The following is a 17,649-nucleotide window of genomic DNA, read 5'->3' as shown; positions in this document are numbered from 1 at the left end:
CTCACACGATTCTGCGGTGTAACGATCCACCAAGCACCCGCACACGAGCTGGTTGAATCACTCCATCTCCCCAATGGACGTCCCTCTTAGACACGTTTTGTTCCTTGGCTGCTGCTCCATCGATATCATTGACCCTTGACCCTCAACCCTTCTGGCCACGTGTCCTGCCCAAGGCCACTTTTTTTAACACGTTGAAAAAAAAAATTCTCTCTCTCTTAATAATAAGCACACTGTGCCCTTTTAAATGATGTATGCTAGGGATGAGTTTGGGATTTTAACGTCAGTTTTTTGGATTTTACAAGACAATTGCAGATATATTTTTTTTTATTCAGATCATTTAAATCGTGTAACAATTCTCTACGTGCTTTCGTGCTCACAAAAGTGATGTCACCCGATGGTGCTCGCCTCCCCACCCCCTCGTGTGCCCCGTGCCGGCCTTCGTAGGTGCTACTCGCTAAACAGCACTTGGCCCAACAGTCTGTCAGGCTTACACGGGGGGATCTGTGTCTTTGCGCGCGTTCCTCACCACGTTACTGCCCTCCCAGCTGCATTAATAATGCATCCGACTCCTGCGGGAGAGCAACGCGCGACCAATGACAACTGTGAAACTGCACTGCGTTTCAAGAGGAGACGTTTACTTTTATTTATTTGGTTTCATCAGGTGTGAGAACTGGGGAGTCTCATTTGCAAGGGTGAACCGGGTCACCGAAAATATACAAAGATAAATCAGACTTCATACGGCGGCGCGGAGAATGAACCTCAATCGGAGCAGAAATTAACCGCACGAACAGGTGATAATCAAAATGAGTGCGCAATTGTGCGCGGGGGGTACGTTCACTAGAATCTTACTTTTTATTTCGTTGGCTCGGTCAAATTACTGTACGTCTAAAAATAATTAATCGAAAAGTGAAACGGCAATGGTGCACGCCCTGCAATCTCTCACGCCACTGCTGACGGAAGGGGCCTTCCCCTAAGAGGGGGCTGTAGAGATTTCTCTACACCAGCGGTTCTTAACCTTTACTGGAGCCTTGCCCCCCCCCCCCCCACTTTGGTTCTCAAAAATGCAGAGGTTTTGATGAAACAAAGTAAAATTTCGATTTAAAGCTTTCGTGACTGCAGGGATTCATCTTCTTGGTTCTTTCGGTAAAGTCACGTAGAATGGAAATAATAAGGACGGTTGCTTGCGTTGTGGCCGAAACGTCGTGAGAATTATTTTATTATGTTTTATTTTTATTATTGTTATTTTTTCCATTCTACGTGACTTTACCGAAAGAACCAAGAAGATGAAACAAAGTAAGTCGTAACTTACGTGCCCAATTTGTATTCCCATGATTTACCTTCAAGACTCTGCCCGTGTCTCGCACCGGGCCCCAGAGAGGGCATGTCACACCCCCAGGGGGTCCGTGCACCCCAAGTTAAGAACTACTGCCCGATGGGATATTTGGCCTCCTCTTCCTCTCTACGGAAGAGTAGGACGCGTGATCTACGATCGACTACATCTTTGTGCACTCGGTTATATTGCTGGGTGGGCAGAGGCGGGAGAGGGTGATTAAAGAAGCTTGACCATTGTTACAACCGCCACGCTGGGAAGTACAAATTGAACCGGCGACCTCCGGATTGGAAATCGCAGCGCGCCAACCATTAATTACAGCGCCGCGATGCTCGTGCCACGCGGTCAACAAAACACCGTCCGTCGATAACGCGGGAAATAAATATACGGTCGGTGGCCCGTCAGGCAGTTTGTGCCCCCCTTTCGCTGCGAAGAAAGGCGTCATTGTCTGAAAACGTCGTCGCCGCCTGTCCCAACGTTGTAAACTTTCCTTTCGGGGGGCCAACGGCAGTGCCGCTGACGCGCGCTGCGTGACTTTGTTGTTGGCGCCCTGTGCGCCTCGTGCCATCGTTGCCCCGACGATTCGGCGAACAGGCGAGCGGAGCCGCTGGAGCCGAGCGGCGGTCTTGCTCCCGCCGCCGTACCCACCGTGTCGATTTTTTATATTCCGCGGGTTTGGCGGTGCCCATTTGTGGTGGCGGTGTTGGGTGCGGTGGTGGTGGCATCGCCCGTCGTCTCCCTCAAAGGGGGGGGGGGACTGTGTTTACAGGCGGCGGCGGCATCGTTCGCAAGGCCCCACGCCGTCATCACCACCCCCCCAACCCCCCAACGTGCACCGAGTGCCCCGTGTCCTCCAGCGCCGCTCCATTCACTCGCCGCTTCGTGGCTCTCGCGGCACCCTCACAGCAGAGTCGTCCACCTCCCCTCCACCCACCCCCCCCTCCATCACCCCCCCCCCTCCACCTCGTGCCGTGCAGGTTTTTTTGCGGTTTGCTTCCGAACAGCTCTCGCGATGCGTGCTTTGTTTTTTTGCGGATCGTTGCCGCTCGTCGTTTGCCGTGATGTCAGACGTTCCGGACGTCGTGCCGGCGCGGCGCTGCGGTACAACCCCGAAAGCACACGCCGGAGATGTCTGACATTTGGCTCCACGATGCCCCGACGTTTCGCTCCGTGTGGCCCATGAGGCTTCTTCAAGAACCTCGCCATTCTTGAATCTGTCGCCTCTCGCCCAACCGGTGGTGCCAACGGTTGTGTCGCCGTCAAGTCGATCGGCTGGTCGCGTCTGGTGGGAAAAACAAATGCGGGTTAATTCCCACCTTCTAAGTCCACCCGGTCGGCATGTTAGAGTAGACCAAGATACCCTCTAGAGGGGCTGTCTAGAGCTCCCGCGAGTGGGAAGCCCTTTCTACCAGCAGTGGCTTGAGCAGGGAATTGCGGGGCCGCACATTCTCCCCACCCTGGGCTATATTCCATCGTGCCTTCCTCGAGAGAGCTTTCTGCGATCCAATGGCTTTAGAAACATTCATTCTGCGGATTTGGCAGCCTTCTGCTGGTGCGACGGCGGTGACAATGCTGACTTCGCTGACCGGTCTTGTAGTGACTTGTGAGTGCAGCATGAAGAGCGGATAGACACGTTTCTCCAGCGTTGTGCGCGTTGCGTGAATGCGTCTTGAGTGCGTGAATGTGTCAGCACGTGCGGGGAGCGGTAGTGTAACAGTGATCCGAGTTCGATTCCTGCTCATGGCCAACACCTGTGTGGCGATTATCTGAACCGGTCCTGGGCCTCCCCTAGGCCGACTCGGCCTCAAATGAGTACCTGGTGCGGTGTGTGAACATCGCCACCGGTGGAGACAAAGGCGGTCGGGACGTAGGTGTTGGTCACCCACCCCCTCGTGTGCTGTGCCGGCCTTCGTAGGCGCTCGCTAACAGCACTTGCCCTAGCAGTCTGTCAAGGCTACACGGGGGGTCTTTGTCTTTCGTGAGCGTGTGTGCGCGTGCGTGTGCGTCGCCTCATCCCCCCCTCCAAACAAACCTTGCTTTCCTCCCACTTCTCCACCCAGGGCAACAAAGTGCATCTCCGAGTAAAGAATGCTGTCATTTGTCTCGAATCACATTCCACGAGCGCATAAACCAGCTTATCAATTAAAAACCAAAAAAGTCTGTGTCCAGGCAGAGCCTTGGCCTTCCCGCTCTCTGGGCTTGCTCACCCACGACTCTCGTATGCTACAAAAGTGAATTTGTTCATCTTCTTGGTTCTTTCGGTAAAGTCACGTAGAATGGAAATAATAAAATAATAAAAATAACACATTATAAAATAATTCTCACGACGTTTCGGCCACAACGCAAGCAGTCTGAATGGCTCTGTCTACTCGACAGACCTGCTCTCCACCTGAGGACGGCTGCTTGCGTTGTGGCCGAAACGTCGTGAGAATTATTTTATTATTCAGACTCTGTCTACTCGACAGACCTGGTCTCCACCTGAGGACGGCTGCTTGCGTTGTGGCCGAAACGTCGTGAGAATTATTTATTATGTTTTATTTTTATTATTTTATTATTTCCATTCTACGTGACTTTACCGAAAAAACCAAAAAGATGAATCCCTGCAGGCACGAAAGCTTTACTTCGCGCGGTGCGTGCCCGCCCGTCCGCTTGTCCGCCGTGTGCCTGCCTGGCTGTGCGGTGGCTCTTTTGTGGTGTGCCGCATGTCCGTGAGAGAGGGCTGCTGGGTAATCTAAAGTTTCACTCCTTGGTGCTGTGCCGTTCACTGCGTCCTCCCAAATCCCCCACCCCCAGCTTTGTCTTCCATCCCCCACGCAGATTTTGCGTACGTCGGTAAAGGCTTGGGCCAGGGCAGATAAATCTGTGGAATTAAATTAGCGTCTGCTGATACACGTTGCCATCGTTTGCCCACGAGACACCCCTGCACCTATCTAATCCGCTATTTGCCTAGATAATCCGAAGTGTGTGCGATTTAAAAGAAAAATGGGGGGCATTTAGTGTGATCACCTCAACGGTCCCATTTATATGAAATGTATTGCCGTTCTTGATTTAATAAGCGAGGAGACAACAGCTGCTTTTGTTAATCCACTGCTGGATAAAGGCTTTCCCCGTACCGTCTTAGTCGTGGTGGTGATTGTTCAGCCATACAATACTTCAACTCGCTGGTCACTGCAGATTGATGGTGGGAGGTGGGTGCAGCGGCCCAGACACAGCTTCAGATATCACCACGATGTTCACCGTGGCTGGCAATCGTGACTTCAGGTGACCAGCTTCATAGCGCAGTGCGCTAACCACTGCGCCTCCGCTCCAACGTGAACCCCCTTCCCCTCCCCCCGCCCACCCAAATTGTGTATTTACATGGGTAGGTTTACTTTTTGTTTTTCAGCCTGAAATTATTAGAAATGTTAGCGTCGTCGGTTCGCTGAATGAAGAACACACAATGCACGTTTACACAAAAAATATGTTTAAAAACACAACAAAAAACACAAACAGGTTTTTTTCTCCCCCCCCCCCCCCCCCCGAAACCTGAATGATGGGCGGGAAGCAGTTTGTGAATATTTATTCCGTCGAGGATGGCTGGTGTGATGCAGAAAAATAAAATCATCCATCCGTGCAGCCACATTTTAATGCCTCTTTGCATCTGCCCGCACGGAGGGAGCGAGGCGAAAATGCGCCCGGGGTTCGTTTACTTGTTGGTGTGTGGTTTTTTTTTATTTTACATAAGCATTTAAAAAGGAGGAGATTAGAATTTAAACAAAGAGAAAGCCCGTGCCTTACAACTGGTCTCCCAGATGGCAGTTGTGAGGCCTTCCGTGCCAGGAATGTGCTTCCAGCTCTCTCTCTCTCCCCTGCCCCCACGGTTTTTTTTTCTACATCCTCTATAACGTGATCCAGCCCGGTGAACCAGCAGCGGCGGCTGAGCGGCTGATATCCACAGTGCTCAGCGTTCGGCTGGGATAATAACAACGGCAAAAAAAACTCAACTTGCTCGTCGGCACCGTTCAACTAAAGAGCGCAAATGATTTTGCCGCATTCGCCGGATTGTGTGTATGTGTGTGTACGTGTGCGTGTGTGTGTGTATTTTGGACTTCTTTCACACCTTACGTAACCAACCGTGCTACATCGGAGATGCAGGGGGTGCCTCCGGAAAGTAGGATGCGCTCAAAACTTCGGGGTAATTTTAGGAAAAGAAAGTGTGTTTTATCATTTGGAGGATGCGGTATTGCTACAGAGAGCTGTCTTCCGTAACATGTTCGTGACCGCACCGCTTTCAAGTGGGCAAGACAATTCTGAACAACTAGATTAAAATACGTCTTCCCGAAGATAAATGCCGTAACTATAGAGAGCCGTCTCTCCTGGAGATGGGCAATGATGGACGCGCTGCTTTACAATGAGAGACGTCTTCTGGAAGATGATTATGCACGGCTGGTGGTGTCTTCTGTCCTGCGTGTACTGCTTTACAATGAGAGACGCGGATTGCTGTGGAGAATCACAGCAATACGTTCAGCAACTTCGATTGGCACGCTTGGGCTGCGTACGGTCCGAAAGGAATTCAACATGCACGTGCGTACGTTCATACATACGGACCGTCTTCCGGAAAATTATTCTTACCAATTTGATTGAAAACACGCCTTCCGGAAGACCAGTGTATTCTCCGGATCGTAAGACGCGACCCCCAAGTTTTGCTGAAAACTAACATTAGTGGGGGGCGGGATGGGGAGTCTCGTGATCTAGAAAACACGGAAAGAGAATGCTTTGGGCAATGCCCCTTCTCCATGGCAGAGATAGAGACGCCCGATGACACCGAGTGAATAATCGTCGTAGACTGCACTCTGTGTACACCACGGGGCTCTGTTATGCCGTCGTATTCAATGATAATTTCCCATTAATTGGGCTTATTCCAGCTGTGTGAGACTTGAAGAATTCGGTTTGATTGACAAGCAGTGAGCACTCGTCGCAGGGACGTACGCAGGATTTGCCTCTGGTGTGAGCGAGACCTCGCGGGAGTGAACTCGTAAGCAGCCTCCGTGGCATCGTGTCCTTGGGGTAATTCTCAGACACAGGGTGGTACGCCGCTCACTGCGATCGTTCCAGACGGATATTTCTCCGTGTTGTGACGTGGCGGCAAGAGCACGCGCGGTAAAACTAAGGGTTGGGGAAACAGAGTTTTAAATAAAGCGACAATATAATCATTTGTACAGAATATACGGATTAAAAATAGATATATTCCTCTCAACTCGCAAAACCCATCCATCCAGTTCACCATTGGAAGTGGAAGCTGACAGAGCTCTACCATTTCTTGATACTCTGCTCGGATGGGGTCGAAATGGTAAAATAACACGCAGCGTTTACCGAAAGTAAACGCATATTGACGCCTATCTGAATGCAGGTCACACCATCACCCCGCACAGAAATCTGCTCTTATCAAGACGCTCATTCATCGAGCTAAGAAAGCGTCAAATGGTGACAGTCTGAGAAGTGAAATTCAACATGTTAAAAAAGCGCTGCAAATGAACGGTTACAATGGTGCACAAATCAACAGAGCATTGAATGCCGAAACCAAATCAAATAACACGAGCGACAAAAGATCTGAGTCAGATTTGGCACGGTACATAAAATACAAAAAAATAATATCTGGTACGAAAGATGTATTACCGAAGCTATCAACAGAAGGTGTGTACCGGATTAACTGCACGTGTGGCAAATGTTTTGTTGGGCAAACAGGACGAATGATCAGCATGAGACTAAAATAACATCAGAGAAATATTCTTAGGTTTTTTCGGTAAAGTCACGTAGGTAAAACATTAAAATTAATAAAAGTAAAATAAAATAAAAATAAAAATCACGACGTTTCGGAGGCAACACAAGCTTCCGTCTTCAGGTGGAACCGTCACAGCCACGACAGCTGTATCAAGTAAATGAGAGATTACAAGAGCTACCACTCCGTATATATAATGGTTGGAGAGGGGAAGGGCCAAGTAAGGCACACTTTTTATTAATATGGTAAGGTGAGGCTTAAGACTAAGAATAGACTGCATAACAAAGGCTAAGCCTGGCCTACATAACAATAGTGTGAAAAAATAAAACTAAACATGGTAAAACAAGCCTGGCTGTCTATCAATAACCTGTAATAGTTGTCTGTCAAATAAGATGGACCAAATAAGTGTAGTTAAATCTTTTTATTTTTATTTTACTTTTATTAATTTTTATGTTTTACCTACGTGACTTTACCGAAAAAACCTAAGAATATTAATCCTTGCAGTCACGAAAGCATACATCAGAGAAATATTAAATGATCCCAAATACAACTGTCAGCAGTAGCAGAACACGCGTGCCATCAAGGACACTCAATTGATTTTGATAATGTTGAAATTTTGTGCAAAACTAGCTACTACTGGCCAAGACTAATGAGAGAATCTAAATAAATTAAAAGAAATAAAAATAAAACTTTAACCGTTCGGATAGTGACTGCCTTAGTGCTGCGTGGAAGCGAATCATCAAGTAATACATTATATAAATGCATGCCTACAAAGGGCAGCTTACTTCAATAGGGATTACCGTTGTACGGCTATTTTAATACACACAATGGACAGGAAGGACAAGTTCAAAGGGCTCGCATAATGTACGTTGCCTCAGTCATCCCCCCCCCCACTTTGCGCAAGACTGCAGAAGTGTGGTCACCACATCTACGCCTCTATATAAGGAACGAAACAGGTGGACTTCTCCACAAATCTGGCTGTCGCCTGATGAAGCTAGTTGTAATCACTGGCGAAACGTCGTACTCAGATTGTAAATGTTTTGGCTTGGCTCTCCAACACACCGGTGTGCTGTACGAGTGACGAATTGGCCACGTTCTGTTTACGTGACAACCCTTACTAGTTGGCTGTGTCGGGTGATGGCGGTTTTTAACGACACATTTATATATTTACGCGTTCTAACCCAAAAAAAACCTCTTATGGATTTTTATTTCTGCCACATAAAAAATCAAACGGCTCTCAAACGGCACGCTTGCGGTAAAAATGAATCGTGTTTATTTTTTTATTCAATTATACACGGCTGTTTATTCAGAGAGGAAACATTGGGATACTTTCATGGTGATGTCGATGGGATGAAAAGGATATTAGCGTGCATTACAGGTAAAAAATTGCGATTTCCGTCATGATTAATGCCGCAGTGCGTCTGACCTGCTTCACCTTTGCCAAAGAGATATTGTATCTGAATGCGCTCTTTCCCGGTTATAAATAAATAATCTGATTGATTGAAAAAGAGCGGCAAATCAGGCACGGGGAGAAGGTTGCACAAGAAACCGTGAGTTACAAAAAATGCAACGTACACTGTTTTTGCTGTGTCTTTGTGTAGTATTTTACAGAATATGGACCAGACTACATGCTTGACATCACTCCAAGCTGTCGGACCGACAAAAACGACCAACAGTATCTGGACAATCTCATCGCCAGAGTACGAGGTATGGGAAAGGCACTCGCACACCAACACAGACGCACACGCCTTGTTCACGTTCAGCTCAATACGCCGCACATCTGAATCTTCATTTACGCTGGAGCAATACGATGAGCTATAAAGTTATTTTTCATAGATGTCCAGCAGGGGCAGGTCAGAAAGTTACAACAACGAACAATACAAAAAAATATTTGAAGCTTTTGTGACTGCAAGGATTCATACTCTTAGGTTTTTTCGGTAAAGTCACATAGGTAAAAATAAATAATAAAAGAAAAAAATTTCTATAAATAATAATAGTTAATAATAATAATAGTTATATTATTATTTATATTATTTTTAATAATAGTTCTATTATTATTGATATTATTATTTTTTACCTACGTGACTTTACCGAAAAAATGAATACAAAAAACATAGTTGGAGTGCAGAGTATAGGAAAGCTAAACAAATTAAACAAAAAATTAAAATAAACATTTTTTTTATTTTACCAGGTAATGCCCACTGAGCTATTAGCTTCTCATTCAGATGCGACCTGGCCACAAATGATAGCTCAAAGAAATGGCTTATCACGTGCAAATCAATAACAGCCAAACACTCTAAATAATCTAAACGCACGTTTCTAATTGTCAAGAGAAAACCAGAGATGGGACCCGCATGGTATAATTGTAAAACATATTCATGATAATGTCATCTGTTTCATCGGGGATGCTGCCACAGTTGTATATAATGGTCAACACAACTGGATCTGCAATCCAGAGGTCACCGGTTCGACTCCATCTCCCGTCCAGTTTCTGAAATCCTCTCCCCCACCGTCCCCCACTCCCCATCCGCTGTTGTCCACCGAGCGGTATTTTTGGGTAGATATTCTTAGGTTTTTTCGGTAAAGTCACGTAGGTAAAAAATTTAAATTAAGTAATTTAAGTAATTAATTAATTTTAATTTTTACAGTTAATGAATTGCTTTAATTGATTACTTAATTTTACTTTTTTACCTACGTGACTTTACCGAAAAAAACCTAAGAATATGAATCCTTGCAGTCACGAAAGCTTGAAATCTAGAATTTTTGGGTAGCCCAACCACAGGCGATGAGCGGCAGGTCGCGTGCGGTGCAGTAAAATGTGGGTGCTCACACTTCTTCCACAAGACATACGGTCAATGCGGCGGACGCGGACATGGTACTTGATGCACAGGCGGCAAGGAAGATGGGAAAACCTTAAACCGTCACCCAATTGTTGAATGTTGTGTGATCGCTCTCCAGCCACTCTGGCGGTTGTGCCGAAGCAACAATAACCTTTACATCATCCGCACCTAGTTTACACAACAAAGGCTCATTCCTAACAGCGTGCTTCAGCCGCACCGAACCTCACAACAATAATATTGAGGGCCTACCTTGGCTCCTCCCACCCTCAACTAGTATATATACAAGGACTGTTTTCTTGGAATTTCTCTCACTTGATACAGCTATCGTGCTGTGACGGTTCCACCTGAAGACGGAAGCTTGTGTTGCCTCCGAAACGTCGTGATTTTTATTTTATATTTATTTTACTTTTATTAATTTTAATTTTTCACCGACGTGACTTTACCGAAAAAACCTAAGAATAACAATAACGTGGCACGTTTGGTTCACGTTCCAACGTGATTCGTTGCCGGTGCCGGGTGGAGGAGGGTATACGACACACATTTGACTTCAGGGCTATCGCACCCTAAAAATCAATTATCAATCCTGGATAACCAAGCTGCTCGCTGGAAGATTTCGTTTTTTTATTAAAATCGTACATCCGTGTGTGTTTGGTAAGACGGTGGGGAGCGGTGGTGTAGCGGTGGTGTAGCGGTGGTGTAGCGGTGGTGGAGCGGTGGTGGAGCGGTGGTGGAGCGGTGGTGGAGCGGTGGTGGAGCGGTGGTGGAGCGGTGGTGTAGCGGTGGTGGAGCGGTGGTGGAGCGGTGGTGGAGCGGTGGTGGAGCGGTGGTGGAGCGGTGAGCGCTGCGCTGCGCTACGAACCCGGGGACCCAGGTTCTATTCCCGTTCACGGCCAACATATCGGTGTCGATTATCTGAACCGGTCCTGGGCCTCCTCTAGGTCGACTCAGCCTCAAATGAATACCCAGTGCGGTGTGTAAACATCGCCACTAAGGAGACAGAGGCGGCCAGGCGTGGTGTTGGCCACCCACCCCCTCGTGTGCCACTAGGCCCTTCATAGGTGCTACTCGCTAACAGCGCTTGCCCCAACAGTCTGTTAAGGCTGTACAAGTGGGGGGGGTGGATGTTTGTCTTTGTTGAGGAAGCCAACAAAACGAATCAGTTTCTCTCCTTGCTGTGCGCGGCTCGTAACGCAATCGACAGGACCCCCGGCGGCACCACCACCACCGCCGCCGCGACACGGCGAGCCATGCCGCACGCGACGACGTTAAGCCGGTTGCCCCGGTCCTTTGTGAATGTAGCGGATCGCCCGAGTCGGGCCATTGTTGTGCCCGTGCGTGTCGCAGCCTCAGCCCCAAATACACTAATCCAGGTCGGCCAAAGCCCGTTCCTCGCTGTGGTGGCGGCACCACGACTTCATCGCAGCTGCAGCAGCGGCGGCGTTTGGCTAGTGGCCGTCTGGAAGGCTCTTCCTTCCGATATTAGGAAGCCGTTGCAGCTATGCGCTATTAAATCGTCTAGGTTGAAAACTGATTTCTTTCGAACTTGCTTTTTTGTATTTAGTTTGTTGACCTTCCCCCGCACATCCAATTAGCTTGGCAGGCTACGTACGGTGCGAAAGAAGTTCAACTTACATACACACCATGGCATGTCTTTTTAACAAATAAATGTGACGCATTCTCTGTTGACCGATGGATGAAGGCTTCCCTCATGCCAATGCCGGTTATGGGGGCATTTTGACCATGCTTTGTCTCGCTGGTCAGTGTGGGTTGGTGTATTGGCTGGAAAAGGGTGGCACTCGTTCTGATATCAATCGCCACTGATGTTAGCCGTGGCAAGGAATCTAACTCGGGTCGTCGTGGTCATAGCGCAGTGCGCTGTCCACTATCCCAGCGCCTCCACCCATCGCCTGTCAATTACCAAATTACCATCTTTTAATTCTGGATTGAGTCGTACACACTGCACTTGCCTGATGATGGCTAAACACATCCCACACGCGTCTGCATTCTCCCACACGGTTCTCCGCTTGAATTTGGATCACAATCGTTACATCACGCAAGACGTGTTTAGCAATCATCAGACGCGTGCTGAATGCAACGGCTACATTTGTGTTCTAGTAATGGAAAAAAACTATCTCTGCGCCCGGCACACCACATCAAGAACACCTCTCACTTTGGCCATGGCCATGAGTCACGTGACTGTTCTAGCCTACCAGTGGCCCAGAACATATTGCCACAACCGGCACACCACATCCAGTATCGTCGTGCAACGGGTACCGCAAGTCTTCGCGCACGAGCCGTTCAACGCGACGACCTACCCCGTCCCTCAGATATTATGAAACTAAACAATGCATCCTTCCCGCTTTTGTCTCTGCACATCAAATACAAATAAGAGTGACGGTTTGTTTTGCACAATCCGTCGACCGCTCGGCCTTCTGGGAGTGCCACGGTTTCAGCAACTTTGGTTCAACAAGAAAATCTCCAGACCGGTTTTGACGTCCAGTGGCTCATCAGCAGACTCAGGCTCGCTTCAACCAGCCCTGGTGAACCACCCGATGCCTAATAGGCAAGCACGCTTTCTGTTTTGAACTGGTCACAGTCCGACGCAAACCTATAAAATACGTGATGCAAAATAGTCATTAAGTCAAAATAATCACCGAATGTTAGGTTAATATTACATTCCTCACCACTGCCAGGCCTTTTTTTTTTCCCCGAAGGTTCAGGAATTACCGCGTGAATTTGAACAACGGCCACCGCTAATGTTTGTCGGAATGCAATAACGGGCGCCACGGTTTTGTTTATGATTTTTCACTCCCCGCCACCATCCCCCCCCCGCCCCCCCCTCAACGAAACTCTGCCCGGCGGCCCTCGCGATAAATCACACGTTTTGGCGCGATGATATATTGCGCCCCACTCGGTGGCGAATCGGTCACCGCCGCCGCCACCGCTGTCCGTGGCCACCTACCCACGTGCGATCGCAGGACCGTCCGCGTTGGCGGAGGGGGGCGATGGCAGCGGCGTTGTGTTTCTCAAGGCAGATGGCAAAGCAGATGTCAGCAAGTAAAAATAGTCACGGGCAGGAGGAGGGGGAGGTTTCAGCCATCAGATTTTATCAGGTAAAGTGATGCTCTCCTCTGGGCATCGCAGGGATGGACTAACGAAGCAGTTGATTAATGATTCAGCGCTCACCGATTCACTTCGCTCGCTTGCTCGCTCGCTCACTCGCTCGCCGGCGGTCAATCGCCTGCCTATGACTCTTCTCTTGCTACTTACCTTCACTCGTTCATTCCTCCTGCCAAGTTCGGAACTCCTATCTACCAGACTGACTGTTTTGCCTCATCCGCACTGTGTTCAACCACACTGCAAATTACAAAAGTACACTCGCCCACCCACTCGCTCGTTCGCTCACCCACCCACTTGGCCCACAACCACACTGCATGTCACAACAACAACAACCGCCATTCGCCACTAAGTGGCGGTGACGTCACCACGACGCTTGTGCCAGGCCATGTGCACCTTGAGGCCACGTGAAGTGTCGAACACCCGCTGGCAGGAGGTTACGGGGCAGACCCAGGTGCCCACGGGTCGACTGACTGAGATGACTGAGATGACTGAGGTGTCACAACATTACACTCGCTCACCCACTCACCTACCCACTCGCTCGCTCATTCACTCATCCACCCACCCACTCACTCACCCACTCATTCACTCACCCACCCACCCACTCACTCACCCACTCGCTCATTCACTCACCCACCCACCCACTCACCCACCCACTCACCACTCGCCACACTGCAGGTCACAACCACTTCTCTTTCTGCTTCTTCCCTCGCACCTATAAAATTGGGAATTCCCACTCATCATCTCCCTTCCCCAAGTGTTTTACACTCTTAGCTTTTAACGAGTGCTGTTCGTTGCTGGCCGCTTTGGGTTTCGGGTTTTTATTTTTGGGGGGCCCTGTGCTCAGCGAGCGTGATTTAAAAAAACTAAAATCTGACGGCTATTTGAGCACCGGGTGTTTTGAGATGGGTTGCTGGGAATGTAAATGGCGAGACAAAACAAGCAGTGCAAGAAGCCTGGCAGGTAACACGGCAGGTTAAGTGCCGGCGGTGTGACTGGGCACAAAACGGTTGCGATGAGTGCGTGCGTTCGTACGTTTAACTTCTCTTGCGCCGTACGTAGCCAACCCTGCTAATGGGAGGTGCGGCGAAGGACAACAAACTAAACACAGGACAGGGCCATCGACTTGGAGGCTGGGAAGAGAACGTGGCAGGGGTGAGTATTGCGGTGATGATTTAGGCACGAACGGTTGGGCTGGGTAGGACGGCCCGTGCAGCTCTAGAGGAGGGCCCATGGGCGACATGGGCAGAGCAGTGGCCTCCACAAAGTCCGGCGGTCGAGGGGAAGCCCTAGGGGCGGACGGCAGGACGCTGCTAGCTCGGACGTCGGAGGTCGCGTGTCTACTCTGCAGCAGCAGCTGCTGTGGGATCTGGCAGGGGGCAGGAAGTGTTGCCGGTGAGGTTGTGGCCATCAACAGCTTTTGCCACGATGACATCTTGATCTTAATCTTGAGAGTGAGGGAGGCTGGTTAGCCCCCGAGACAGCGCAGTGACCTCTGTATACAAGGTTCACCGGTCTGACCACCCCCCCCCCCCCAACCAACCTCGTTCCCATCACAAACGCCCCAGGGCCGTGTCGAGGCCTCACCGACTGTCAACAAGCACAGAGCCCGGCCGGCCGTAATCTCAGCGGGGATCTGTCCGGGGGGGGGGGGGCGGTGATGGGTTAGCGGCCCAGCACGCAGCACACCACATCCAGTGTGCCTCCACGTGCCACCTACTCCAGTCTGACCAGTGACGGCAGAAGATATTTCCGCAGCCGGCGTTCCACGTTCAGTATACTGCTCGCCGGACCGTGGCGACAAGTCGCTGCAGTCTGCCCGCCGACGACTTGGGATAATGTACATTGGGACGTCTTTGGGTCCTATGTCAGTCTATGGGTCCGATGTTAGTCTCAGGGACTTTTTAACACGTAGGGCTTTCGCGACCAATATTATTCATAATATAGGTTTTTGGGTCAGATCGTGTTATTTATAAATGTGTCGTAACCCTCCACCACCCGACACGGCCAAACAGTAAAAAATGTGTCACGTTTTTCAAAGGACAAAATAATTCTCTTCTTTAGCCCACCAGTGTGCTGAAGAGAGGATCAACAGCATTTTAAATTTGAGTAGTACGACGTTTCGCTGATAATTACAATCAGCTTCATCGGGCAAGAATGGTGAAGCTCTCCTGTTGCTTCCGTTCTTAAATAGAGCAGCCTCAGGGTGACGTCATCATTTAATTCAATTCAATCTGGTGCAGTGATTCGAGGCAAGGGGGGGGGGGTATTGTAATTATATACATTGGTAATCATTCAATTGTTATTCATTGGTAGTTAGTTACAGGGTCCTACGTTAGTCTAAGGGTAAAATGTTAGTGTATATATCTACGCTGGTCTGTACGTTCTGTGTTAAGTCTATGGGTCTCGGTGGCTGAGCTTGATTTTCAAGGGCACTTGTGCAAGGATTGAGATGGGCAACTGCCCCATCCAATTCTGCCCCCACCCCCACTCTACGTAGCCCGAGCCCCCTCCAGCCCGCGGGCATTGGTGCAGTTGCACCGCCTGCACCCCTCGACAGCTACGCCGCTGCCACACTCGCCGTGGATTGACGCGTCGTCCGGGATGGCGCGTGCCCACGTGTTTGCGTGCGCACACGCGTGTGCATCCACACGCGTGTGCATGCCCACGCGTGTGCAGTGGCGGCTGCTGTATGTTCACTCGGCGTGGGGTTGTGCGCTGCAGAGCAGTGGGTTAGTCTAATGGGCATCACACTGTGCCAGTTTCCACAGTGCTGATGGTTGTGTTATAACAGCAAGGCTATAATTTCTTCAGGGAATTACTGAATTGTGTGCAGTCGGCTATAAAATGAATATTAAAAAGGGCCGAGAAATAATTTGAGACGGACCAAGGCACCACGCTTGGCACGCTTTGCTCGTCGCTCATGCCTGCCGACATCGAAAAAATACAAACGGCGTCAAAATAAAAAAAAAAACATCTTCCTTTCGTGTCAGAGTACCTAGCGCTCTCTGACCCTGCGAAATAAAACAAAAAGCGTTTAATTGATTTTTCTTCCACGGGTGTGTTTGTGTTTGTTCTACAAGACATCTGTGATTCGATTACGCGTTTCCGGCATGCTAGCCCTGCCGCAGTTTCCCCCAATATGACACAGTGCCATATTAGTATGTTTCCCTTATCGGGGGGGGGTGGGGGGGAGAGCGCCCTATAGGATTTCAGTTAAAGGATTTTTTATTTATTGAAAACCTCGAATAGGTGAAGGGCCGGGTTGGGGTGCGCCGGCCGTGCCATGGGAAGGCCGCTGAAGCCAAGCACGCGACACACACGACACACGCACAAGACGCACGCACACACACACCACGCACGCACGACGCACACACACACACCACGCACCAAACACACACCACGCACACACACACCACACACCACACACACACCACACAACACGCACGCACAAGACGCACGCACACACACACCACGCACACACACCACACACGACACACACACAACACGCACACACACACACACCACGCACACACCACGCACGTACACACCACGCACGCACACAAACGACGCACACACGAAGCATGCACACACACACGACGCACGCACGCACACAAACGACGCACACACACACGACGCACGCACACACCACTGTGATTGCTGGCGTCACGTGTCACCTCTTGTTTCCAGAACCACGCGCGTCATCCCACGGCTATTGGACTCCGAACGAAACGCTCCTTTTATTTCACCGAAATAAATAAATGTGACGGCGGTGGGCTTTGTGGGGGGGGCGGGCGGGGCGGAGGCCTTCATCCAGCAATGGATTGAACATGGCTGATGATGATGATCGAATATGATTGATGATGGTTGTAAAATGAATCAATTGTAGACGTTTTTCAGTCCATCGATGGACGAAAGCCTCCCCCGTGCCATGTCAACCGTGGGGGTTTTTTAACCAAATGTGACCACGCTGGTCATTTGCGGGTTTGTGAAGGAGGATGAGGAGGCTGTGCGGGGGGGGGGGGGGGCAGGACATTGTCTTGATATCAGGTGCCACTCACGTTAGCGGTGGCCGGTAGATATAACTCGGGGTCACTGGGTTCATTGTTGCAGCACCGCTAACCACTGCGCCACCACTCGGCACCGCAGTTTGCAAAACATTTATCGTCTCTTTTGGAGCGATTTAGGAAATAAAAGCGGCGCAAAATGCAGCATATTTTAAGGGGCGTGTGTTTTTTGGCTGCAGAATTTGTATTCTTTGCTAAGTGGAATGAGGGGTTATTATTATTATTATAAAAAAAAATTCTTGCGCTGGGATTTGTACTGGCCCGAGAGACGGCTGACTTGACAATTCCTCAGCGGCAACTCACTTCATTGCCGCTTGCGCGCACGTGCCCACGTTGAGATTCTTTCGCACCGCACGTAGCCAGCCTCACACCTGTGCTCCAGTCGGCACTCGGTGCATCGCGTTGCCTACAACTCCGTACTCGTATACAGTGATCCCTCGTTTATCGCGGTTAATGGGGACCGGAACTGCTCGCGATAGGTGAAAATCCGCGAAGTAGGATTGGCCCCCTAGGAATTTCCGTATATGTGTGTGTGGG

At 49.6% G+C, this 17,649-nt stretch overlaps 1 protein-coding gene across 1 annotated transcript in view; it reads left to right on the top strand.

Moving 5' to 3' along the window:
• HDAC8 (histone deacetylase 8) overlaps window positions 1-17,649 on the top strand; it is a 194,483-nt gene that overhangs the window by 173,837 nt on the left and 2,997 nt on the right. Inside the window, exon 10 of the mRNA XM_061570433.1 lies at window positions 8,690-8,795. Within this exon, the coding sequence (XP_061426417.1) occupies window positions 8,690-8,795 (106 nt within the window). The remainder of the gene's footprint in view (window positions 1-8,689; window positions 8,796-17,649) is intronic.

The sequence above is a fragment of the Lethenteron reissneri genome, chromosome 6 (assembly GCF_015708825.2).
Source record: "Lethenteron reissneri isolate LAM-NWPU_2019-01 chromosome 6, ASM1570882v1, whole genome shotgun sequence".
In the NCBI taxonomy this organism is placed as follows: domain Eukaryota; kingdom Metazoa; phylum Chordata; class Hyperoartia; order Petromyzontiformes; family Petromyzontidae; genus Lethenteron; species Lethenteron reissneri.
This window is presented reverse-complemented; position numbering and strand designations above follow the sequence as displayed.